Raw genomic sequence first — 27,287 nt, 5'->3', positions numbered from 1 at the left:
AGCCACAGATTTCTGTGTGTTAATTTTGTATCCTGCATCTTTGCTGAATTTCGATATTAGTTCTAGTAGTTTTGGATTGGAGTCTTGAGGGTTTTTTATGTACAATATAATGTCATCTGCAAATAGTGACAGTTTAACTTCTTCTTTACCAATCTGGATTCCTTGTATTTCTTTGTTTTGTCTCATTGCTGTGGCTAGGACCTCCAGTACTATGTTGAATAAAAGTGGGGAGAGTGGGCATCCCTGTCTAGTTCCCGATTTTAGAGGAAAAGCTTTCAGCTTCTCACTGTTCAGTATGATGTTGGCTGTGGGTTTATCATATATAGCCTTTATTATGTTGAGGTACTTGCCCTCTATACCCATTTTGTTGAGAGTTTTTATCATGAATGGATGTTGAATTTTGTTGAATGCTTTTTCAACATCTATGGAAATGATCATGTGGTTTTTGTCCTTTTTGTTTATGTGGTGGATGATGTTGCTGGATTTTCGAATGTTGTACCATCCTTGCATCCCTGGGATGAATCCCACTTGGTCATGGTGTAAGATCCTTTTGATGTATTTTTGAATTCGGTTTCCTAATATTTTGCTGAGTATTTTTGCATCTACGTTCATCAGGAATATTGGTCTGTAGTTTTCTTTTTTGGTGGGGTCTTTGCCTTGTTTGGGTGTTAGGGTGATGTTGGCTTCATACAATGAGTTTGGGAGTATTTCCTCCTCTTCTATTTTTTGGAAAACTTTGAGAATGGGTATTATGTCTTCTCTGTATGTCTGATGAAATTCCGAGGTAAATCCATCTGGCCCGGGGGTTTTGTTCTTGGTAGTTTTTTTGATTACTGATTCAATTTCGTTGCTGGTAATTGGCCAGCTTCGATTTTCTGTTTCTTCCTTGGTCAGCCTTGGAAGGTTGTATTTTTCTAGGAAGTTGTCCATTTCTTCTAGGTTTTCCAGCTTGTTGGCATATAGGTTTTCATAGTAGTCTCTAATAATTCTTTGTATTTCTGTGGGGTCCGTCGTGATTTTTTCCTTTCTCATTTCTGATTCTGTTGACGTGTTGATTCTCTTTTTCTCTTAATAAGTTTGGCTAGAGGCTTATCTATTTTATTTTCTCAAAGAACCTGCTCTTGGTTTCATTTATTTTTTCTATTGTTTTATTCTTCTCAATTTTATTTATTTCTTCTCTGATCTTTATTATGTCCCCCCTTCTGCTGACTTTAGGCCTCATTTGTTCTTTTTCCAATTTCGATAATTGTGACTTTAGACTATTCATTTGGGATTGTTCTTCCTTCTTTAAATATGCCTGTATTGCTATATACTTTCCTCTTAAGACTGCTTACGCTGCATCCCACAGAAGTTGGGGCTTTGTGTTGTTGTTGTCATTTGTTTCCATATATTGCTTGATCTCTATTTTAATTTGGTCGTTAATCCATTGATTATTTAGGAGCATGCTGTTAAGCCTCCATGTGTTTGTGAACCTTTTTGCTTTCTTTGTGCAATTTATTTCTAGTTTTATACCTTTGTGGTCTGAAAAGTTGTTTGGTAGGATTTCAGTCTTTTGGAATTTACTGAGGCTCTTTTTGTGGCCTAATATGTGGTCTATTCATGTGCACTTGAGAAGATTGTGTATCCTGTTGCTTTTGGATGTAGAGTTCTATAGATGTCTGTTAGGTCCATCTGTTCTAGTGTGTTGTTCAGTGCCTCTGTGTCCTTACTTATTTTCTGTCTGGTGGATCTGTCCATTGGAGTGAGTGGTGTGTTGAAGTCTCCCAAAATGAATGCATTGCATTCTATTTCCTCCTTTAATTCTGTTAGTATTTGTTTCACATATGCTGGTGCTTCTGTATTGGGTGCATATATATTTATAATGGTTATATCCTCTTGTTGGATTGAGCCCTTTATCATTATATATTGTCCTTCTTTATCTCTTGTTACTTTCTTTGTTTTGAAGTCTATTTTGTCTGATAATAGCACTGCAACACCTACTTTTTTCTCCCTGTCATTTGCATGAAATATCTTTTTCCATCCTTGACGTTTAGTCTGTGCATGTGTTTGGGTTTGAGGTGAGTCTCTTGTAAGCAGCATATAGATGGGTCTTGTTTTTTTTTATCCATTCTATTACTCTGTGTCTTTTGATTGGTGCATTCAGTCCATTTACATTTAGGGTGATTATTGAAAGATATGTACTTACTGCCATTGCAGGCTTTAGGTCTGTGGTTACCAAAGGTTCAAGGTTAGCGTCTTTACTATCTTACTGTCTACCTTAACTCACTTATTGAACTATTATAAACACTGTCTGGTGATTCTTTATTTCTCTCCCTTATTCCTCCTCCTCCATTCTTCATATGTTGGGTGTTTTGTTCTGTGCTGTTTTGTGTTTCCTTTGACTGCTTTTGTGGGTAGTTGATTTTATTTTTTGCCTTTAGTTAGTATTTGGTTGGTCTGCTCTCTTTGCTGTGATTTTATTTTCTCTGGTGACATCTATTTAGCCTTAGGAGTGCTTCCATCTAGAGCAGTCCCTCTAAAATACCCTGTAGAGGTGGTACATTGTGGGAGGCAAATTCCCTCAACTTTTGCTTGTCTTGGAATTGTTTAATCCCTCCTTCATATTTAAATGATAATCGTGCTGGATACAGTATTCTTGGTTCAAGGCCCTTCTGTTTTATTGCATTAAATATATCATGCCATTCTCTTCTGGCCTGTGAGGTTTCTGTTGAGAAGTCTGATAGGCTGGTGGATTTTCCTTTGTAGGTGACCTTTTTTTTCTCTCTGGCTGCCTTTAATTCTCTGTCCTTGTCCTTGATCTTTGCCATTTTAATTATTATGTGTCTTGGTGTTGTCTTCTTTGGGTCCCTTCTGTTGAGAGTTCTGTGTGCTTCCATGGCCTAAGCGACTATTCCCCCCAACCCCATTTGGGCAAGTTTTCAGCAATTATTTCTTCAAAGACACTTTCTATCCCTTTTTCTCTCTCTTCTTCTGGTACCCCTGTAATGCAGATATTGTTCTGTTTGGATTGGTCACACAGTTCTCTTAATATTCTTTCATTCTTGGAGATCCTTTTATCTCTCTCTGTGTCAGCTTCTCTGCGTTCCTGTTCTGATTTCTATTCCGTTATCGGCCTCTTGCACCTCGTCCAGTCTGCTCTTAAGGCCTTCCAGAGATTGTTTTATTTCTGTATTCTCCCTCTGTACTTGCTCCTTTAGCTCTTGCATATTTCTCTGCAGATCCATCCGCATGGTTATGACCTTTATTTTGAATTTTTTTTCAGGGAGATTGGTTAGGTCTATCTCCCCAAGCCCTCTCTCAGGGGTTTTCTGGACTATTTTGGACTGGACTAAATTCTTCTGCCTTTTCATGATATAGGTAGCTGTAGTGGTAGCACATGTGTCAGCTCAGAGAACAAAGTCCTTTCCTGCTTGCTGGTCACCTTGCCCTTCTCCGCTGCCTGTGTCAGTTACCCGCACTCCGGGAGCAGCTTCCGGGTTAATCCCCTAAGTGCCTGTGGGCGGGGTCTCCATCAGAGTAGTGCAGAGCCCTGTGGGGAGTGGCAGGCGTGCCAGGTGCACTTTCCTGCAAAAGCGGTACCCCTGCCAGGCAGCTTGTGGCAGCAGCGGCCTTTGGGTCTGGCCTGGGCAGCTGTGCACTGGGCTGAGATTCTGGGCGGCTGCTGGGGGCTGCCTGCTCCTGGGCTGCTCCTCCGCTGCCAGCTTCCGTGAGCCGCTCCTGGACCCCTCTGGCGCCGCCACTGCGGGCTCACATGGGCCGATCCCAGGCTGCTTAGTCGTACCTTTGTCTTTTTACTCTGTAGTTCCCATCCTCTACCAGCTGTCAAGCCCTACTGATTTTACCTCTTTAACAGCATTTTGATCTATCTTCTCAGTCTCATTCCTATTTCTATCACCTGAGCTGACCATATCATTTTATCTCAACTAATCCAATAACTTAACTGATCTACCAGGTTTCGGGGTTCTTCTTTCTCTAATCCATTTTATACCTTTCTGCCAGATTAACCTTAAATTCATTCTGGGCATGTTAATCCCCTGCTCAAAATCCCAATGGCCTGTTAAAGAATAAATTTATAGCCTAGCACTCACAGTCTTGCAGGATTAGACTCCAATCTAGGACTTCCAACTAATACAAATGGTAAAAAAGAGACTTATCCTCTCAGCCACCACAGAAGCAGGGTGAAGCTGGGGGAGAAATCCATTTTCCCCAGTGTGTCACACAAATACGGTTCTTCTCTGTGTGTCACAGCACAGATGGAATTGGGAAGCACTGTCCTGACATGCGGCCTTATTTTTATTATGATCATTCCTATACCAGCAGAAGAGCATGGGGTAACATGGTGCCTCCCAAATACGAGACGTGGCACTCTAAGAAGCAGAGCGCATAAGCATTCATGAAGTTAGATGCTGGGAATACAGCAGGTACTAAGGAGCAAGTGGAAAAAGCAAACACAGTAGTACCTCCAGCACTCTTCAGAAGAGGGTTCTTGGGTCTACGAACACAGGGAGGCACCTCTTTGGAGCTGAATGCAGCTGTTTCAGAGTAGCCCGTCATTAGGGTCACCCATCTTGTTGATTTCTGGGCTCACCATGCAATCTCCTAATGCTAATTTGGGTCCTCCCGTAAATCTGCGCTAACCAATTTATGATTCTTTCAGTTCCCCTTTCAGTGTCAACAAATTAGATTTGGAGCCCAAAAGGCCGAGAGGACAAACCTTGGGCCATCAACATATACTACTGGTTTACTCATGTGACACCCTTGCCAGGCAAAACTCTTCCTTAGCCTGCCCCGAGAGTGCAAAATCCCTTAAAAAGTGTTATTGGGCCTTCATATTTCCAGTTTCTATGATAATTCATACATACACTAGGATTCATTCATAAAACTTGGGAGCATTCATGAATGTGAATATGCCTTCCTAAGAGAAAGGGTTAACATTATTTGTGTAGATTGGAAACCACCTTGTATAAAATGTGTTCTCTTTTGAGACATAATTCTAAAAATAACAAAAGACCTGAAACACAACACTGGCTGGATTATCTGTCAAATTAATGAATCAAAATTAATATGAATTAATGTGTCAGGATGAACTGTCAGCATGGTTAGAGAATTAATATGCATTCCTCAAACCCACATGAGTATGTGCCAGCACAGTCATAGTAAGAGTGAAAATAAGCCAGAGTAGTCGATGCAGTCAAGTGGTTAAGTATTTTTGTGGGCACAAGAAACTGAAGAGCTGAAACCCATAAGATAAACAAGCAGAGGAAAGGGAGGAAACAAATGACAAGAATCCAAGGCTCTCAAAAAAAGGAGAGAAAGCTTTATCTATCTCCTTGCTCCAAATGCTTCTAACTGTTCTCCTGGTCCACAGGCTCTCCAGCCATCACCATCCCACACCCATGCAAAATGATTATTACCCATAACAATGGTATAGTTATTGATACTACAATAGCACAGTGGAGCTTTTTAGGGGCTGGGATGGCCCTTTGTGAGCCCTACTTTCTGTAAATAATGAACACTTTTAAAAAATACCAATCAATAAAATGCTCTTGTATAAGAATGCTCACCCTGTCTTCGAACTCAGCTACAGAGCTATTCTGAACACAGTGGTGAAGACACACATTTTAGCCACTGACAAATATGGGATTATGTGAACTGCAATGTGCCAACATTAATTAAAGAATATCCTGGTCTTTGTCCCTTCACTTCACCCAAAGCAGCTGAGCCAATTCCAGAATATCAGAAACAATGCAATGCCCAGCCCTTCATCTCTGACTTGTGTTTGCTATATCCCTACATTTTAGCAGCTGGATATAGGAGATGTTATGTTTTCTGCTCAAAGATCCCCAACTCTCTGGCCAACATATACAGATTTGGAAGGACATCCTTCTAAAGCTTAATACATCCACTGGTGACTACTTTGAAAACCTCAATCTGCATCAAAAACAATTACACACACAACCATAATTTACCAATATTTACAGATCAGTGCTACCAGAGAACCAAGGCACGTACCAGCATCTTCCCCTTAAAAGAGAACTTGAAATTGACTATTACCCAGAAACTACTTTAGCCACTGATTTGCAAAGAAAAAGACAAATGATAGCGAGACCAAGTTTTCCTTCAAAGATGGGGATGGGGGGCCCAACTCCAAAAAGAACAGTAAATCTAACCTTAGTTTGGTACTGGAGAGACATACTGATATCTAGCAGAAAGGATGTTCTAGTAATTAAAAATAGGTCAAAACTGCCTTGCTAGTTTAGTATTTGGGTCAAGTCTTGCTATATCCTAGGAAAAAATACTAAAAATAGATAATAGCTTATACTAGCAAAGACACCGGTGTACTTTCATATGGCCTTTGTGTTTTCTAAGTCTATGATAAATTGGATTAAGCCATTTCTATATTATAGAAATTACATAATTATTTGAAGACTACTTTTCCACCTATGACTAACCCATGACACCTAAGTTTCTATCTGCAACTATATTATTATATACAACTCCCTAGTCTATCAACTATGTTACAGGGCACAAAGGGAAAGGAAGAACAGGGTCAACAGGAATTTAAGAGGCTCTGGTAAGAAAACTATTCCACATTTGCAACTAAACTTATATGAGTTATTAATTACATATTCAACTCAACTACTGGGTAGAGTACAAAAAACAGCCCTGAAAAATAAATCAGTGCTTAACAGTATATAGAGGACAAACTAAAGATGGAGTCCTCATTTTTCTTTGGGGGGGGGGGGCAGTTTACAGAGGGTGTTTATTGAAATCCTTATTTTTATATACCCTTATTGATCTGAATTGACTGCTATTTATTTTGGGGGTAGCCACAAGAGAAACTCAGGACCCTGGGAAACTCCAGATAATACAGAACGCTGTCTCACTATTAGATGGTGAGAAAGAAAGTACTTTCTTCTTATTGTTACATTAATAAATGTGTTACATTAACAAAGTATTAATGTAACTACACATTCTTACACAGGGGAGAGAATTAGAGCAAAGGTAAGAAAGTACACAACACAGGAGAAAACCACAGGTAGTTCCACATGGCTGTAGCATAGAAGGAAGAAACAGTGAGAAAGGAGACCAAAGGGAAAGGCTGGAAGGTCTCCTTAGATCTGTTAAAGAACTTGGACTAAATCTAATAGGTTAACAGTTGTAAAATTTAAGAAGCGGTCATTATTCCACCCCGATCCCCACACCCCAAGTCTCTTTAAGCAATACCAGTATATATTAAAAGAGATAAAGGGAAGCTGCTCTAGTTGAAGGGAATGGATGTCTTATAAAGCCCTGATTCTCCCCCACTTCCACGAGAGAGAACTGAGAGAATGGAGAGGCATATCTAAAGAATGGGGTTTGTAGAGGAAGGCTTTACAATAAAAGGCAGAGGGAAAGGAAAGAGCAGTATTCTGGAAAAGGTGATTTTTAGTTCCTAGCTAAGTGGCTATGTAAGTAAATCAACAGGCCTCAGTTTCCTTACAGGCAAACCAAGTCCCATCTGCCTATTACTACACATAGGATAAATACAAGGAAAGAGATCTGAAAGTATTAATAATTTATAATTTGTAAGTGACTATGGAACAGTGCAGTGGAACCTGAATTATATCTTGTAGGATCGGTGTGGCTTTAACATACAGAAATGGGAGAGGGAAGGCTTTACCAGTGAGAAAAGCAGTGAGGAGGGGGACAGAAACAAAATATGGAGTATCTTGGAGGTACAATTTGGCTGGAGCACTAAGAATAATTTGGCTGGAGTAATCACAAGTTTTCCTTAAGTAAACTTTTATGTCAAACTACTTCTGGTTATTTTTTCCAGAAGTTGAGAATTTCAGATCAACGATATATGAGCTAATACTTCAACAAATGGTGCTGGAACAACTAGACAGCCACATCAAAAAAATGAAGGTTGGACCCTTTCCTCACACCCTTTACAAAAAATTAACTCAAAATGGATCAAAATCATAAAATTAAGACCTAAGATAAAAAACTCTTGGATGAAAGAAAGCAATATGCAAAGCACGTATCTCATAAAGGTCTAGATTGCAGAACATATAAAGAACTATTACAAACCAATAAAGACAACCCAGTTTAAAAATGAGCAAAGGAACTGACAATTCTCTCCAAAGATAGATGGCTAACAAGCACGTGAAAATATGCTCAACATCCACTAATCATCAGGAAATGCCAATCAAAAGCAGATACCACTGCACACCCACTAGGATTGCTGGTGAGAACATAGAGATATAGCAATTGTAATGCACTGCTGGTGGGAATTTAAAATGGTGCAGCCACTTTGGAAAAGTCTGGCGATTCCTCACGTGGTTAAACAGAGTTAACCTATGACTCAGCTGTATACCCAACAGACATGAAAACATGTCCATACAAAAATATGAACATGAATGCTCACAGCAGCGTTATTTGTGACAGCCAAAAGGTGGAAGCAACCCAAATGTCCATGGATGGATGACTGAATAGAAAAAAAAAAGTGTTATAGCCACACAGTGGAGTATTATTCAGCCACAAAAGGGCATGCAATCTGATACATGCTACAACATGAATAACCCTTTAAAACAGTATGCTAAATGAAATAAGCCAGACACAAAAAGACAACTGTTGCATGACTCCACTTACATGAGGAGCCTATAGTAGTCAAATTCAGAGATGGAAAGTAGAATGGTGGCTGCAGGGGTTGTGGGTAGGGAGAAATCAGGAGCTACTGTTTAATGAGTATTGCGTTTCAGTTTTACATGATGATTCTAGAGATGGATGGTGGTGATGGTTGTACAACAATATAAATATGCTTAAAACAACTGAACTACACAACTACAAATGGTTAAGAATGGTATATTTTATGTTGTGTGTGCTACAGTAAAAAAATTTTATTAAAAAAAGAAAGAACAAGAAACAAAGAAAAGAAGTATGTTTCAACATGGATGAACTATGAAAACATTATGCTAAGTCAAAGAAGCCAGTCACAGAAGACTACATATTGAAGCATTCCATTTTTTATGATATGTCCAGAATAGGTAAGTCTAATGGGATACAAAACAGGTTAGTGGTTGTCAGGTGCTAGGGGAAAGGAAAATGAGGACTGACTGTTAATGGGTAAAGGGTTTCTTTAGGTGGTGATGAATATGTTCTGGAATTAGATAGAAGCAGTGCTACACAACTTTATGAATATACTTCGTAAAAACCACTGAACCATATATTTTAAAGAGGTGAATTTTGTGGTATTTGAATTATACTGAATTAAAAAATAAATATGAAACGATGTTCCAAATCCTTTAGTAAAAGACAATGAAAATAAGATTGAGAGCTTCCCTAATGTGGATAGTATCTGTAACTAAGCCAAATTATTTTACAAGCATTTCTTTGAAACTTTAGGGGAGGGAGATCATTAAGTTTCTTTAAAGAATAGAAAAAGAGGAAATGATTTGCATAGCACTCATTACTATGACTTAAAAATGTATGTAAAATGTCACTAAAATTTTTAGTGTTATCTTTATTGTAGGAAATACTTCAAAACAGAACAAAAACAGCACACAAGGTGATCAGAGAATATTTGTTAAATCAAAACATTCAGGGCTTTTATAGATCAATTTGTGACCTCCATCCATCCCTTTAATCCTGTTTTTCCCAGAAACTCTCTACTTATAAATTTTACTAACACAGGAAAGACAGTACTATATTCCACAGAAAATATTTGAGAACCTATACTAATAATCTTAGTAGAAGACTCAAAAGATTTGGGGGCTGGATATGCTGCTTTGGTATCTTGACAGAAAACCAAAAAGAAATCAGTTCTACCAATAGTTGAAATAAGCTTTATAAAGATCTACCAAGCCATTTAGATCAAAGACAAATCACTATTTTTGATATACATTATAAAGAGTATCACCTCTATCTTTTTTCTTTCCAAAGCTGTACAGCTGATCATCAACAATAATATGGAGGTTCAGCTTCACTTCCACCTACTAAGTTATTCACAAGGTTACTCTGTAGTATTTAATACAGCAACCATTAAAGATTGAAAATCCTAACAAGAAGTAACACAGAAAATGTTTTTTTCTGATACAGTGTCATCTCTGTGTAAAACAGATCAAATGCAAACTTGGATAAACAATTGAAGAAATTTGCTGAACAAATGGATACTGCCATTTAAATATTTTCTTTACTCAGACTTAGTCATCACGCCCAGCTAATGCACACTCCTCTATCCCCTTCCCTGATCTACCGAAGTTGTTACTAACTTGATCCTTTCTCTAATTAGACAATTTTCAAGTTTAAAAAAAACTATTTTCAAGTATCTGGGCAGGTGTGGGAAAGGACAGGAGGAAATGAAAAGTACTGGGATCATCTGATAAAGATTCTCATCACAATTTGTTCAAGAAAGTCACTTCAGTACCATTTCCCATTTCAAATGTCAGTCCTTGGAGGTTTAAACATTGTACAAAGAACTTTAAGAATACATTAAAAACTAAATTACATAAAAATTAACTTTCACATAGCATAGCTTTATTAATGGGATAGTCAGTCCTGCCAAAGACATCACCAAGAATCAAATACCTGGTCTCTGCAATCAGTCCCAAATATCAGAGTATTTTCTGATTAAATAATGCGTAAACCCTTACTGTAACCTTCTTCACTACCTTCTTCACTAGTCCACCAGAATTCTGGGAAGGCAACATAAGTATTGAAGCTATAAACAGTTTATAGCCATATACTTGGAAAAAGTACCAGGACCAAAGATCAGAACATCTAATACATATTTTACAACTACGTGTGTCTAACACTGTAGTTTTTAAAAGAGCAAAACTTTTCAGAACTGTTTTGGTGGAATGAGCAAAACAAGAGGGAAAATGAAAAATTAATTCTAAATGAGTATCAAAAAGTTACTTGGGTAGTAAAAAGTCTGATCTGAAAATGAGTATCAGTTTGGTTTTAAAACATTTCACAGACTTTCCCACTTATTTCCCACAATTACCCAGACATTTACAAACAGCAATCTAAGACCTTCTTTTACATTAAATTTACAGAAGGCCTTACTTATGGTCTGGCCACCTGCACTGTTTCTCCATGTCTCTAAGTAAAGTCTGCAGCAAACATACAGGAGAAAAAATTCAAATCAAGGTCAGCAATCTAAGGATATTATACAATACATATGCCACATTATGCCAAATCCAACTGGAGCAAAAGGTCCAGAGGACAGAGAGGTCTTTGAATACTGCTCATCTGTATAGGAAAAAAGGTAAATGGATAGTCAAGATCTGTGTGCAAGACAAGTTTCACTGAAATGCTTCAACGAATGCTGGCTTATGGCTAACCTAGCTTACTGTCTCCAAAAGCTGCATAACTTTCAAAAAGCGCACCCAGCTCCTAAAGACCAGTATCTACACATTTCATTCATGCCAACTGTTTTGGGTTGGGTATTGGGGAGTGGACAGAGATCTTAATATGCTTACATTACCATTCTCAATATAAGGAAGAAGCCATTCCAACAATACCAGTTCTTTAGTTTCTCAGAACTATTTATTACTTAGTACCTAAATATTCAACTTTTCTCTTTCCTTTATTATCAAGTCTGTGCTTTTCTGATCTCCACACTTATTTTCCTGGAATAATTTGGTGGGTAAAGGAACAGGACAATGGGAAGTGAGGGAAACACTAACAAATCTCATTGTCACAACATAATAACAGCTACTCAAGAAAACTGCTCAATACCCATCACAGTGATCAAGACAGAATTCCCCTAGAGCAGCAGTTTTCAGTGTGTTCTGGGGACCTCTAAGGGTCTTTCCTTCAACACTCTTTTGGTGGTGGTGTGGCACAAAGTCGAATCATTTTCACAGTACTAAGATGCTACACTGCTGACATTCTCATGAGATGTGGTAATGCAACATACTGAATGTAAAGCAATGCCATTATTCTCATTCTGTTGTATTTAAAGTTTAAAAAAGAGTAATACATCAATTCCACTTAAATGAAGTATCCAGAGTAGTCAAATTATGAGACAAAGTAGAACAGTGGTTGCCAGGAGGGGAGAATGGGGAAATAGTTATTTAATGGGTACAGAGTTTCAGCTTGGAGAAGATGAAAAAGGTTTGTAGATGGATGGTGGTGATGGTTGCATGACTATGTGAATGTACTTAATGCTGTAGACCTGTACACTTAAAAACGGTAAATTTTTTATGTATATTTCACCAGAATTTAAAAAACCAGACATGTTAACTTCTAATAGGTTTATTATTCCAGATGAATTAGTAATTATTCCAAATGGATCACAAAACTTTTAATTTCTAATAATGTAAATACAGGTATAACAAACACAGACTTTTGTGTTCCACCATGTTTTAGGTGTGCAAAGGGGTCCTGAGACCAAGAAGTTTGAGAACCACTGCCCTAGGGTATTTATGGTCAAGTATGCAAATCTTCCACTGCACCCTGTAACTCCATCATCCTAATTAGCATTCATTACCAAATAAAAACAAATATTATGGAGCCAAGTCTATCAGTCCTATCTCCTAGGTAGATATTAATACCTTTCTAAACATTCTTATATCTTGAGGTCTGCAAAATACAGGTTTCACTATTTTTCTTGCTACAGGTTTTAAGGGCATTTAACCAGAGCAGTGTAGAGTATCACACCCTTAAACATGGCAACCAACAATAGGAGCAAAGCATTAATCTTCTACCATACTTCCTTTATCATGTACCCATTCATTTCTACTAGTTTCTGTATAAACTGAAGATACCAGTACCTGCACATCACTAACTAGAGGTTTTTTTCCTTCTGAAGCCATTTACATACAATGAAATGCACAAATATTAGGTGCACGTTTACTGAATTTTGACAAATGCATACACCTGCGTAACTCAAATATCAATATAAAAGACCATCACGATCCCCACAGAAAGCTCCTTCCTGCCCCTTCCCAATCAATCCCTGCCTCTATCTCTAGGGGCCACTACTTTCTTGATTTTACTCACAAACTACTTCTGCTTGTTCTAGAAATGTATATAATGGAATCCCACCACGTATTTTTTTGTCGAACCTTCTTTCCACTTAGCATGGTTTTAAAATTCATGACTAAATATATATATATATATATATATATATATATATATAGTCATGTATATCTGTAGTTCATTCCTTTTTATTGCTAGGTAGTATCCCACTGCATGAGTATATTACAGTTTATCCATTTTCCTATTAATGAATTGTTTTCAGGTTTTCACACTTAGAATAAAGTTGCTATTAACATTCTTTTTCTGGAATTACATTTTCATCCCTCTTGTGTAAATACCTAGGAGTGGAATTTCAGAGGGAAGTAGAGCTTTTAATAATGGAAAATTTCAGAAATACATAAGAACAAAAAGAATAGGATAATGAATTACCGTTAAAGCCAGCTGCAACTATATTAATGCACAGATGCTCTTGTTACACCCATTCTCACCCATAATTTGAAGTCCTGGATATTATCATCATTATTTTGTCTTTAAATACTTCAAATATGCAAATAATGTTTTCAAATTTGTTCAAATTATTTATCACAAAATATTAATGAAATCTTCATCACTGATTTTCCTATGAATTAAGCATTTAACTAAAGTTGCAATGGATGAACTACGATTTTTCTTCTCTTCACATCTTTTAAGTGATGCATCACCCCCAACCCTAGAACGTCAATGGTACAAAGATATTTCCTGTTGTTACTGTGAAAGAACTAGAGCTAAATGCAAAAACTGGTATTGACAAACATCATAAAAGAACGTCAATATGATCAAGCTTATTTTCCAACTGTCAAGCACCCTGAATTAATTAATCCCATGCTATGGTATCATTTTATAAGTGAAACTGCATATAAGACTTTAAAACAGTCTGGTAAAGAGCCCTTTGTGAGAACAAAGGTAGTCCTCATTACATCCAATACTGAACAAGGAGGTAAACTTCAACCCTTCCAGTCACTAGATTTTTGTTATTCTCAAAAATCTATTTGTGCTGGAGAGGGTATGGGGAAAGAAATGGCCATTCCCAACAACTGCTGATGACAGTGTAAATACATAAGGCATTTGGGAAAAGAAACCCTATCATTTGATTTGGAAATTTCCCTTTTAAGAACTTAAGGTAAGTAAATCCTACATAATGCCCTGAACAAAGATGTTCTTTCCAGTGTTGTTTATAATGAAGATAAGCTGTTTACAACCTAAATATTCAACAGGGCATTGGTGTAATTACATGACATCCAAATACACACACAGCTAGGGTTAAAACTATTAATGGCAGTCATGAAGAAGAGGAAAGTATTTGCTGTTCATCAATTTTAACCACCTCTTCCTAACAGATTTCATTATAATTCAGTTGGATCTTTTTCCTCTTTGCCAACTTGTTTAAAGAACAAAGTTCATGGCTTTGGAAGCAACCATGAGGTGGAACTTTGAAGATACAGAACTCACTAAATTCCAGAATGGTAAACTGTAGAATTAAGTAGCATACACCATAGTGACAAGGAAACAAATGACTGAAATCTACACAAAGTGTTCTGAGAAGCTGCCATCATGTTAATAACCCAAAAGACTATTATGATGCTCCTTTTACTTACGATCTAACCCAGAGTTTCTCAACTTGACATTAGAGGCATTTGGGGCTGTAATTCTTTGTGTCGTGGCAGATTTTCCTGTGCAGTATATGTATGTTTAGCAGCTTTCAGGCTTTTAATTTTAAACTCACTATTAAGTCAGTAGCACCCCCTCCATCCCTACAAGTCTTGACAACAAAAACCTGTCTCCAGAAATTGCCAAATGTCCCCCAAGGGGTGGAGGTGTGGTAAATTCACATTGGTTGAGAACCACTAATCTAATCTTACACTTACATGCCTGCATTTACAATATTCCATTCTATTTCCCTCTTCAAAATAGAACTCTTTGCCTCAAAGAGTTCAAAATCAAAAGATAAAAGATCCAGCTAAGGAGTTTTGTCCACCACAGTTCTATCTTCCCTTGTATGTAACTTACAAACATCATCTCTTGTATTCATTAAACTGTACAAATTCTCCAATACAGATTCACACTGTGATCCTGTCAGCTACCATGTATTTAGGGCTAAAAGTATTTCATTTAGTTTCATCTGAAGTCACACCACAGGGGTTCAAATCCTTGCTCTAACCACTTTCTAGCTTTGTGATGCTGACCAAGTTACTTAACTGCCTTATGCCTCCGATCACTCAACTTTAAAACAGAAACAATACTATCAACCTAATTTATAAGAACAAAGTGAGCATATAAGTACTAAAAATAGTGCTCAGTGTTTAGTAAAGTCCCAATAAATGTCGGGTACTAGCTTTTATTTTAACTACGAGCCTACAGAGGCAGGTACCACCATCACTAATTTATAGAACAAATAGAGGCTGAGAGATTAAGAAACTTGTCATTCATCATAAAAGTACAAGGTTACAGAGCAATGATTCAAAAACTGTCTGATTCCAGACTCATAAATTTTCTATTACGTCAATGGAACTACATCAAGATTCACTTACTATCAAGAACAACATTAACAGTCTTACTTCAAAATAATAACCAGCACAAGACACATTTTCATAGAATACTTAACTAAATTCAAGCACATTACTGAATTAAGATTACAGAGCTTTTACACACACTGGCATAAACAACTTTCAGTTTCTATATGCTATTTTATTTTAAATTTAAGTACTGTTGATATACAAATCTTATGTTGGTTTCAAATATATAACACAGTGGTTCAACAGTTTCTATATGCTATTTTAAAAGATTGTTAACCTTAGTTCTTTAAATTGTTTTCACAGTATACTGAGGCAGCCTACCGAAATTAGTCTATTAAGAGACAATCAACATCAAGGATGACATGGGTTTTTTTTTTTAAGGCAGAAGTTATCCTGTATACATTTTCTAAGTGTCCTGTTTTTATTCCAAGGCACCGCCTTTGTAAATGACAGATTTTGTCCCCAAATCCTAGAAGGGCTTTGGTGACCCCTTTGATTTGCCTTTATCTCACACACCAAGTTCTAAAGGACTTCCACTTTACAGATGCTTTCTAACCACTTCCTGGTTGTCATACAACTTAATTTACAAACGATGATGACTTCTGCATCACCTCCTGAAGCCATTTCACTAAAATTAGTTTTTCAACATTTCATATACAGTTGATGATGTGCTCTTCAACCTGAACTTTTGAAAATGATGCATTTTAGAGTTGGGAGGAATTAGGTCACAGCAGAGAGAGAATGGCTAGGATCTATGTAACTTTATAGTCCCCAAAAATTAGAATTGGAAGAGACCCAGAAATTTAACACGGCCCTCTGATTTCACAAATGACACTGACAGGTAACTTGGTGAAATATTCTCTTTTCTAAAATTCTATGAAGAGTTTGGTCTTGGCCATTTGGGTCCTCTTAACCTCCTCTGCTCTTCAGATTACTTATTTTGATTTTCACTTTTTTCTGCCTCCACTGTTCAGTAACTGCCCTCAATACAGTGATTATCCAAAAGGTTGAGAGCTGTCTAGCACGATCAGTTTGAGTAAATAGTCCAAATAATACCACCCCCAACTACTCTATGAAAGGGAAGAGGACAATCTCTGGATCAAACTTTTGCCTATCCTTCACGTTACTCTTTTACTAGGCATCTTTAACAGATCATTTCACCTACTTTCTTCTTACCAAATCCCTTCCTGTTCAACAAGGAAAAAAAGAGAATATCTCATTTTAGCACTCATGTTCAGAAACTTTAAGTTTTACTCTTCTTTCCTCATTACTTTGATAAAGTAGTAATTTAATATGCAGTCTTATCAATTACTAAACTCTTGTTCACTAGGCTATCACCACTTCCTTGTCTATCAGATTAGAAACTGTTAACAAACACTGAAACCATGAATTCTGGATGCTCCCACATGTACCCCATTCAAAAATCTTCAATGTCTTCCAGCTTTCAATTAAATGAGAATTCTGATATTCCCTCCTAAATTATAGCTCCCACCTTCCTTTCCAGGCATTTCTCCTCAACAGCTTTACACATATTCTGCTCCAGTCACACAGAAACCTTTTTCCCTGAATGAGCTCTATCCTGTATAGTCAGTCCTTCTGCCTAAAATATCAACCCCCACCTCCGCTGATTCTCTACCGTCAATGCTCACTCCAAGGGCCACTCTTTGTGAAGCCTTTCCTAAGGTCTGTTTCTTCTGCACTGCTTTGTTCACAACCACCTTAAGGGAATTATACATTTACACTTGTGTATGTCTCATACGCACTCCTTAGTATAAATTATTGGAAAACAAAATCAATGATTCTCAGCTTTGTTCTTTCCCATATGCTCAGCACAGTGCCTTGCACATATAAGTTCTCAAATAAAGTTGCCAACTTGAAGATGGGCTTTCCCAAGGATTTTTCTTATCAGTTGGCCAGTAAGTCAGTTAAGTCTAAAGTCATTTTACTAATAAAAATATTTTATTTATGCCCTGGTACCTACAATTAATAGTCAAACTCTTGTATTTCATTTTGTATAAAAAAATTACTGTAACTTTAGGGGTTCTATTGAAATGATCTGTATGAAAGCTCTATTCTAATACACTTGGGTTTCTCTTTCAACTCACCTATCAAGTGAGCCAAACTTTCCACCACTTGTGCCATCATACAATCTAAGATTTATAAGAACCACAAAATAAAACAAATATTCCTTTGACTGAGAGTCAACTTGCTAGAGAACAGAAAAAATTCTGTGGTATTCTGAATTGCTGCAGGGTAACCAATAAACTGCAAGGTAACAGCTGAACAGAAAAAGAGACCAAAATATGCTGTGAGAGCCCCTATATGACACATATATAGAAAAGCTTCTCCTTAACATATGGAATGCTTCTGAGTCTTTACTTGATAACACAGTGTTGTCAATAACCATTACCATATGCTATTGAAGTCTACCATCACTTTCAAGTTGGCCAGTGTACGGAATATAAGTAATTCTGTTCAAAAAGCTTTTACAAGTGCTTACTCCATGCCAGGCAGGGAGTGGAAGCTAAGAAAACCTATGAATGTAACTTAAAGCAAAAAATCTCAATGAAGCCTCCTCCACTTAGTACATACTTCTCCATGTTGCTTTCTTTGACCCTTTACCAGCTATCTCCACCAACTATGATTTTGTTCAGATCACCTTTAATCTGTACTGGGTAAAACAGATTAAGGAAGTTAAAAATTTCCTGCCCAACGAATCTGATAGGGGCAAAGAGAAGGCTGGGAGCAAAGAGGCATTTTCCCCTCTATTCCTGCTTGGGTAAGGAAAAAAAAAAAAAAAATCACCCAACTAGCATGCCTATCTTTCAAAGCCTGCCTAAAATGCAATGAAAAACATCTCAAGAATCAGTAGGCCTCTTACAAAAGTGACACTTAAAAAAAAAAAAAAAAGGCAATTACATCAGATGGTTCACATTTCATCGGTAAAAATGACTCTTTGCAGTATTAAAACACTTAAGAACAGTCCAGGATATAATGCTGATATTTAGGTTTTAAAACTTATCTTACCGATCAAAAGATCCATGCAATGACAAAGCTAAAAATGTTCTCTCACTAATAAGGGTGAATCAGAGCAGTCACCTAACTCCACCCAATAGCCAAGCCACCCTTAAGACTGGACAGCTCAAAACCTGGAAAGCTTTCCTGGCCTACTCCACACCAAAAATGAATTCAACACAGTAGTGTTTAAGTGTGGCTATGTTACAGAAAGGAAATGTTATTAAATACTGAAGTTTGCCAGGACATTTTGTTCTTCAAATTTTGCTGTGCCTTTTTCATATTTACCAGCTCTCCCCTCTCCTCCTCCCCCGTTTTTAACAGGGAAAAGCTCATACAGATATTCCTACTTGATAAATGCAGTATCCGTTCAGATTTTCCAAGTAAATTTCCATTACCAGATTTTTGGGCAAAATCTACAGGGTCTCCATCGAAAAGGTGCTGCCAATGAATCGATTAAATACATTTAAAGGATTACCTGATTTCCTCAGTAAGCTTAAAAATGATTCTGTCTTGTACAAACCTACTTGGAGGTTCCAACTTGACATTGCGTGGAGCAACCCAACATCTGGGAAAAGATCTACTCACTTGCCTGGAAAAGCAGCTTCTTGAATCTCAAGAACTGAAATTACATATTAAGGAGACCAAGACTGATCTTTTCAAAACCTCTACATCCGCAGACAGAAAAGCCCCAGAGCACGTTTCTCTCCCATTCCCGTGAAATTCTCAATGAAAGAACTCACACAAAAGGGCCTCGGCGCCCGGACGCCCAGTTCCCAGCTCCTGCCGCCCCCTCTCCTACCACCGGGGCGCGCGGCGGACTCACCAGCACCGTAGTGCAGATGGACCTCAGTTCGGACTCCACTTTCTCCCGATAGTCCTTAATCAGCTGCAACTTCTTGTCGGAGGTGTCGGTTTTCTGCTCGATGCTCGAGATGACCCTCCAGGCGGACCTGCGGCCCCCGACCACGTTCTTGTAGGCCACCGAGAGCAGGTTGCGCTCCTCGTTGGACAGCTCGGCGCCCTGCTCCGTCACGGCCTTCATGCAGGTGGCCATGTCGTCGTAGCGCTCGGCCTGCTCGGCCAGCTTCGCCTTCTGGATCAGCTCCGTCTTCTCCATGAGGCCCGGGAGAGGAGAGCGAGGGCGAGCACCGACCCGGATCGGGAGGAGGCGTGCGGAGGGCCTGCGGGCGGGCGGGCGCGCGGACGGAGAGGCGGGGGCGGCGCCGTCAGACAATGCCCGCCGCCCGTCCGCCCGCCGTCCCTTTTGTCCTCCCCGCACGCGCGGCCCAGTTGAATTTCCCTCCCCTGCCCACGCTGCCGCGAGGCGCCCAAAAGCCGAAGGGCGCCCCGCGGAGGTGCCCGGCGGCGGTAGGGAGCAAGGGCCGCTCCCGCGCCGCCCGGCCCAAGATGGAAGCGGCCATTGACCCGAGCCTTCCCGCCGGATCCGTCCCTGAGGGGAGCGGCGTCTAGGCCGCCCACTCTCGGGGGCCGGACTCCCGCCCAGCCCGCAGGCCCAGCCAGGCCCGGGCAGGGACAGGGGCGACAATGGCACTCACCTTCACGTCTCCGCGGCCGCGGCGCGAGTCCTACCACTTTGATCCGCTTTTGGCTTTAGCCGAGGACCCTCCCGTCTCAGCCTAGCCTGGAGCAGAGGGGCGGATCCCAGCGCCCTGCCGTCGCTCCCATGGCCCAATAATGCGCCGCGCTGCCCCTGGAGTTCCGCCTCCCGTCCAGCCTCTGGCCAGTGAGGACTGAGCGCGCGATGGGGGCGACAGGGGCGGGGCTGGTGGGGAAGCGAAGGCTCGGAGGGTGGGTCGGCTTGGGCAAGTTCGGTTGGCCTGCAGGCTGCGGCTTCGGCCACGGGGTTTCCTCCAATTAGATCCAGGGTAAAAGGACGTCACTGTTGCCATGGCGATGCTGTTACCAACTCTCCTCATCCTCCCCGCCACCCCCGGCACTCGTGGGTGCGGCACCCGAGTAGGAGGCTCTCTCGACCTCTCCCGCGGTGGCCGCGTCTCCTGCTGCAGGGCCGCGAGGATGGTGCGTTGCGTCCTGTGGGCTGATGCAGCTGCGGCCCTACTCGGTCCCTGTGAGGCCGGCCCGGGAGGGTGACATCATCAGCGCCTTTCTTTCCTCCACCTTCCAATTCGCGACAAAGGTTCGGAGCTCAGTGTACTGAATCCAGCCTTTAATGACGTTGCTATTGTCCTGCGAATTAAAAATAGTCCCATCTTCATTAAAAGAGGCATTTGTTTCTGGAGAAAGTGACTTAGGAATGGCTTTTACATGATAAATTCAAGTTTTCCGCTGGACGTCTCAAACCTAAAATTCCCAAGAAAATCCAGGCAGGTTTCGCGGGCAATGCCCAATATCGTGGTTGTCTTTAAAATGGGAAATGACATTAAGGAGAATTTGGAGAAAAAGACCCATTAAGTCACTCACCCCCAAAAAGCAACCGTTGTTTTCTTTCTTTCCAGCCTTCGTATTTATGCATCTAGGTACATATTTTTCCACACCACTGTTTTCTATGTGCACCATTTTTGTTTTCTGGTATTACTGAGAGGACACCTGAAAAGCTAAACTTCTCTCTGTGTATGTTGACTTTTGACCTTCTAGTGAACACCCTTCTGAAGTGACAAAGTTTGCCCCAGATGCCCTTTTTTCGGGGGTGGGGGGTCATCTCTAGCACTTTGCCTTCTCTTTAAATAGGCACTCCCCTCCATCCACTCCCTTCTGTCCTGGTGCATCCACAGTGCCCTGGCAAATAAGGTGGCTGTCCTGGGACTCAGGGAAGTGGCTTTTGTGCCATCTTAAGTTGAAAGTTGCCATGTGGGTGCTCAGTGCTACGATTCCAGTGTCAGCATGTCCAAGGGAGTGGATCACTGAAAGCCAAAGAATGCCACAGCTGAGAAAGAATTTCAAATGCTAAGTGGAGACTGGCGCAGCTCTGGAGAATCTCTAGAATGGAAGATCTGAGAGTACAGTGGCAGAAGAAGGTGCAGACTTTCCAGAAATCTAAACTCCCTCCCAGCTGCCCCTCCCTGTCCTGACTTGTAAAGGTTGCTTTGTGCTTTGACAGACAGGAGAGGCCTGGGTTGGAAAGGACCTGTGTCAATGCAAAAATGCCTTACTATGTTCCAGCATTCTAATGGCGGGCCCTGCTGTTATTTCTGGAATCCCTGGGGCCAGGCTGCAGACACACGAGTGTTTATGGCCATGTGGGCTGGGGTGGAGCTGGACACCAAGAAATCCCAATGGAAAGAATTTGTACGTGGAAGGTCAGATAAAATGCTTTCTGTATGACCAGTGAATTTCAAGCTTACTGAAATTAGACACAGATCAGGCAAGGGGACGAACAGTGGAGGTGGATAGGGAAACAGTGACCCATGAGAGGAAATGTCAGGGGACTGAACCTCTGTGGGAGGGAGGCGTGAAGGGGCAAGCACACTAATTCTTTGTCAGAAAGTCTGGGCTCTATTGTCATCTTGGGTGACCTTGGGCAAGTTTTTGCTGTTCTTTGTAACTCAGTCTCCAGAATATCTGTTTTCATTCAATCATCAAATATTTATTGAACACCAACTCATATAGTTAGTGATCATTTGGAATCATGGGTGAAAACTCCTTGGATACCATGACACACTATAAAACTGTAAAGTATTTTATGAAGGTTTAGAGGGATAAGTGCAAATTTACAGACCTCTGCACCTGAAAGAATTCAGGAGGCAGACAATTAAAGCTCTGGGACTTGAAGTCCCTGGACACATAAAAGGCTAACATATATTGAGTGATCACATGCAACAAACACTATTTAAAGTCTTGCAAGTATTGACTCATTTGACCTGCTAATGCCACTATGAAGTAGGTACTATTATGTTCCTTATCTCCATTTCACAGATAACAAAATTGAGGCACAGGGAGGTTAATTATTACACACAGAGTCACACAGCTAGTGAGTGGCAGAGTCTGGGCATGGAAGCCCATCCATGCAACCACTATGCCAGATCTTTGCTCAGTGCTATAAGGACTTTAGGGAAGATCAGACTAGTCTGTCCTTCAGAAGTTTCATCCCAGTCAATATGAAAGGTGTTGGATATCTACATCCAATGTGCTGGGAAGAACTGTAGGGAACAGACAGCTAACAAAGTACTGAGAAGTTATTACTTTATTTGTTTAATGTTCTTATTATTTTTTTCTAAATTACTTGGTGAGAAGAAGCTGCTGGAGCAAGAGGGAGCACCCTGCACTTGAAGCCAAAAGATCTAAATCTCAGCAGTACTGTTTATTTGTGGTTTGAGCCGGGACACTGATTCCCTCTGAACCTCAGTTCCCTAACCTGTAAAAATAATCCCTGCCTCAAACACTGGTGGAACAATCCCAGAGGAAAATGCTGGATAGATCGCAAGTGTTCAGTAAACGTTAGTTTTTTTCCTTCTTTCCCTCTGCTTGGGGGTGGAGAGCAGAGCGCGGAAGGGAGATGCATGTCAGGGAACAAGGAGCCTTAGCTCTTGAATCACTATTGTAATTAGTGGAGTTAATGGTCTGCATAATGGCTGCATTCAGTGTACATTCCAGAATGAATGAGTCCTGGTTGAGTTTACTCTCCTAAATTGTTTCAGTGGATTATTTGCTCAGAGCAATGGGTCATGCCGGGGAACTCCTTCTCTGGCCGTGTGGCAGATATTTTACTGACAGATATTTGAGTGGGACTTTTCACCCCCAATTCCTATGTGATCATCGTCAATATTTACATTTAGTGGGTAAAATTTGCCACTCCCTGTCCACTCCACCTAGAGATGCTGTGTCCGCTTCACGGAGAGCCAGAACAGGTGGGGAAATCAAGGGAGCCCGGTCTGTGAGGTCTTCCCACCCATTCCCTGGTCAGGGCTGGGTCAGTCTCCCATCAGGCCTGCAGCAGGTGAGGCCTACTTTTGCCCTCTGCAGGCCTCCCTCTGTGCCCGCAGTTGCCTCCTTTCTGGCTTCTCCCCGACACCTCTCAGCCACATATTGTTTTCCAGCTCTCAGGAAAAAACGAATCAAGTCATTCCATCATTACAAAAGCAGAGAGGTCTTCAAGTGGTATTTCTTCTGTCATAACTCGGATTTTAAGAGGAATGAAAGCTCTTACAGTTGAAGAATAAAACTTCATGTGTAGAATTTCAGGCCTCTGGACCAGCTTTCTGTAAGCCCAGCTCTTGAGGAAGGACTCCAGCATTCTGACATCCCTCCAGCATTTCTTATATGGCAGGTAATAATTGAGTATTTTTTAAAGTGCATGATTGCTTTTATATTGATGATAATGAAAATGTTGGTAAAAATGTGATAGCTTTCATTATACAAAAAAATGAAACAATACATAAATGTACAATAGAAAGTAAATAGAACCTGAGACTCTGCCTCTGATAGGTGACCACTGTTAGCATTTTGGTGACCTCCTAAATATCTCTTTTCCTTTGGATATGTGGTTTTATATGCATGTGATTACATCCATTACATGGGTCAGTGTGATGGTTAATTTTATATGTCAACTTGGCTGGACCACAGGGCGCCCAGGTTTCTGATCAAACATTATTCCATGAAGGTGTTTGGGGGAGAGATTAACATTTAGATTAGTGGACTTTGAGTGAAACGATTGCCCTCCATAATGTTGGTGGGCCGTGTCCAATAAGTTGAAGGCCTGAAAAGAACAAAAAGACTGGCCTCCTCCGAGGAAGAGAGACTTCTCCAGCAGCTGGCCTTGGGACTCCATCTGCAGCATCAGCTCCTCCTGGGCCCACACAGACAGCCTTCAGGCTCAGACGGAGACATCAGTTTTCCTAGGTCTCCAGCCTGCAGACCCACCCAGCAGATTTTAGACTTGCTAATTCCTTGAATCAATATATTTCTCTATACGTACACATCCTATTGGTTCCATTTCTCTGGAGAATTTGATGAATATATCCAGTAGTTTTCTTTTTTCACTCAACAAATGATGTATCTCTTAATGGCTTTAAGAGTATGTCTATGACCTATCAGTCTTTCCCAGCCAGACTGAGTTTCTTGAAAGTGAGGGTTTTCTTTGATCTTGTATCCCTAGGGCCCCTTAACAAACTTAGGTATTATCATCTCCACTGTTCAGCTAAATAAACTGAAGCTCAGGGAGGCTACATTACCTGTCCAAATTGGTAAGCAATAGAGTTTAGATTCAAAAACAGGTCTGTCTGATTTCAGCCTTCCTCTCCAAGAATAAACCAGACTCTCTGCTCCTCGCAGAGGAAGATGGGAGCCTAGCTGTTTGCCTGGCTAGGAGCAGTGTTTAGTTATTCGAGTCTGGTGGGTGGCTAAGTATGTATCTGCCAGTGAGTCGGTGGCTGATTTTACTGTTTTGTTTTGTTTCATTTTTTATTTTACTGTTTTTACACTCCGTGTATCTGCAAGGAAAGGGTAACTGCTGGTCCCTTTTCTCTTCCCTTTAATAACTTACGCATCTTTCTCTCCTCTCTTCTCCCAGCTACCCCGTTAGACTGTGACGCTCCAGTGGGCAGAGCTGCATCTTCTCTCCATGACCCTGGTCGAGACTCGGACTCCTCATAAAAAGCATTCAGTGAAGGTTGGTTTTGAAAGTGAATCCAGGCGATCAAGGGGGACATTTCTAATAAGAGCAGTTATTTACATTGCATGTTTACTATGTGCCCAACCAAAAGAAATCTCTAGTATGGTAGTAAATTCATAAAGAAAGCTGTATATTCCACAGGTATTCCATAAACACAAGTTGCATCTGCTATGAAGAACACACTAAAAACCTTGAAGTTAGCCTGGAAGGCCCCTGAATAGTCAAAAAATGCCAGAAAGTTCCTGCACTAATGCTCACACGCAGTACACTCAAAGGAATACTCCCAACCCCTAACTCAGTTCAACTATTATAAGTTCATTCACCAAATATTGAAGGGGCTACCATGTGCCAGACACTGTCCTAGGGGTGGGATTCCAAAAATAATTAAGACATAGTCTGTGCCTACAAGGACCTTGACAGAGAGCAAAGAGGTGGGGCCCTGTATTTGGAACTCAGGGAACAACCTGGAAGGTCCCCCTGTCTTTTCAGTTCTCGGATGCTTGGCTACCTGATTCCCAAGGCCACAGTGGCCTAGAGTGGCTGTGTGGGAGGAAGAGCAGAATCACACCTGGAGTCCCTCTGGAATACACTCCACCTTCTCACCAGGTGACCCCGAGGAGAGGAAGAGCTGGGGCCTTGGGAAAAGCCCAGCCTGTCCCCACGGGCTCACCTGGGATCTGCTCCACTTCTAAGGTCTATGAAAGGCAGTCAGTTGACAGGGTGGATACAACAACCCCACTAAAAACGAATGAAAAAGCTCAAAAGGCGGGCACCACTCTGGGGGAGGAAACATGACCCATATGTCTTGGGCAGGGCCTAAGGACAGCAGTGAGCCATAGCCATCGCCCAAAATGTTCATGAGGTTCTCGTTTCATCGTTGTTATTGAAGATGTTATATACTGTGTGTGTGTATGCATATATATATATATATATATTTGCTGTCTAAAGTGTTGTGATTTTTTTTAAAGTTTTGGTACATAAAGCAACAAATCTTCAGCCATCTTCCAAATTATGACTCATCTGCAGACAATTCCTGGGCAGCTGAACGGATGAATGAGCACAGAACAGTTTGAGAACAATGCACACAGGAATTGGTTGTGTGTGGCTCTCACAGTAAGCGCTGTAGGAGATGAGAGAAGGGAGACATGCGTGCAGGCTGGAGCTTTGCAGAAGCTGTGAGCATCAGAAGACTGTGGAGAAGGAGTCCCCATAGGCAAAGGGGAGAGCCACTGAGGCAACGACGGTCTGCATCCTCATCCTGTCCGCCACCCCCGCAGAGGCCTCTGGTAGGGCAGGAAGGTCACGGTTGCTCCTCCTTATGTGGGAGCCAGCTTTGGACACGGCTGACCCTGAGAAGGTGGCTCTGGACAACATGCTGGAATGCAGACCCCTTGCGGAGAGCTAGGCATCTGGAGCCCTGAGGCAGAAGCTCCTCTGCCTTCTCCACCTCCTTCTGCCCCAAGCAGCCCAGCCACATAGGCAGCCTAGCAAGTGCAGGTCACACGGGGAGGCTGGTTACATTAACCTCCTGGCCCCTGCAGTGGAAAGGATCTTGTAAAAAATGCAATTCTGACCTTTGCATCCCTTTCCTGCTTAAAACCTTCAACTGTGTTTAGCTACAGCTCCTGGTTAGACAGAAGCCAGATGGCCAGGGTTTGAATCTTGGCTCCACTCACTAGATGTGATCTTGGGTAGGTTACCTAATTATTTTGTGCCTCCATTTCCCATTGGTAAGGTGGGGATGACGGTAATAATAACACCTCCCTCACAGGGCTGTTTTGAGGATTTGGTGATAATATTGGTGCAGTGTGTTGAAGAGCGCTGCACATGTGTTTGTTAGATAAACAGAATCAACTCAAAATCTTCAACTGACTCATAAGCCCCCAGTGATCTCCCCCGACTCCTCTCCTGCACCAGCTTTGCTCCTGCTGCCCTCTTGCCTCCCACCTTCACCTGGTTAACCTCTCCTCTCTGAGTTTCAGCAGAAATGATACCTCCTCTCGGGGTTGTCCTTGGGCTCCTCTCCCTTTCCAGCTAGGTGAGATCCCCCTGTCCTGTGCTCCCCAAGCATGAAGCCTGCACACCACCTCTCCTGGGACCTAGGAAGACAGGGTTATGTCCCCGGAGCCTGGCAGAGTGCTTGGCAGGTACACGTGGTG

At 41.0% G+C, this 27,287-nt stretch overlaps 1 protein-coding gene and 1 long non-coding RNA gene across 2 annotated transcripts in view; one reads left to right on the top strand and one right to left on the bottom strand.

The window, feature by feature from the left end:
• Positions 1–20,241, bottom strand: part of YWHAQ (tyrosine 3-monooxygenase/tryptophan 5-monooxygenase activation protein theta) — a 37,128-nt gene extending 16,887 nt beyond the window's left edge. The window contains exons 1-2 of the mRNA XM_037026503.2: positions 20,096–20,241; positions 19,363–19,720 (exon numbers count right to left, since the gene is read on the bottom strand). Of these exons, the coding sequence (XP_036882398.1) occupies positions 19,363–19,656 (294 nt within the window). The 5' untranslated portion in view covers positions 19,657–19,720; positions 20,096–20,241. The remainder of the gene's footprint in view (positions 1–19,362; positions 19,721–20,095) is intronic.
• A 154-nt stretch (positions 20,242–20,395) lies between these two features.
• On the top strand, positions 20,396–25,941 carry LOC140844472 (uncharacterized). Its single transcript, XR_012122848.1, has 4 exons — positions 20,396–20,579; positions 23,555–23,784; positions 25,027–25,125; positions 25,618–25,941. It is a non-coding gene; the product is annotated as an uncharacterized lncRNA (long non-coding RNA).
• Positions 25,942–27,287: the final 1,346 nt, after the last annotated feature.

The sequence above is a fragment of the Manis javanica genome, chromosome 1, assembly GCF_040802235.1.
Source record: "Manis javanica isolate MJ-LG chromosome 1, MJ_LKY, whole genome shotgun sequence".
NCBI classification, from domain to species: Eukaryota; Metazoa; Chordata; class Mammalia; order Pholidota; family Manidae; genus Manis; species Manis javanica.
The sequence above is the reverse complement of the archived record's forward strand: the minus strand, read 5'-3'. Positions and strand labels throughout refer to the sequence as shown.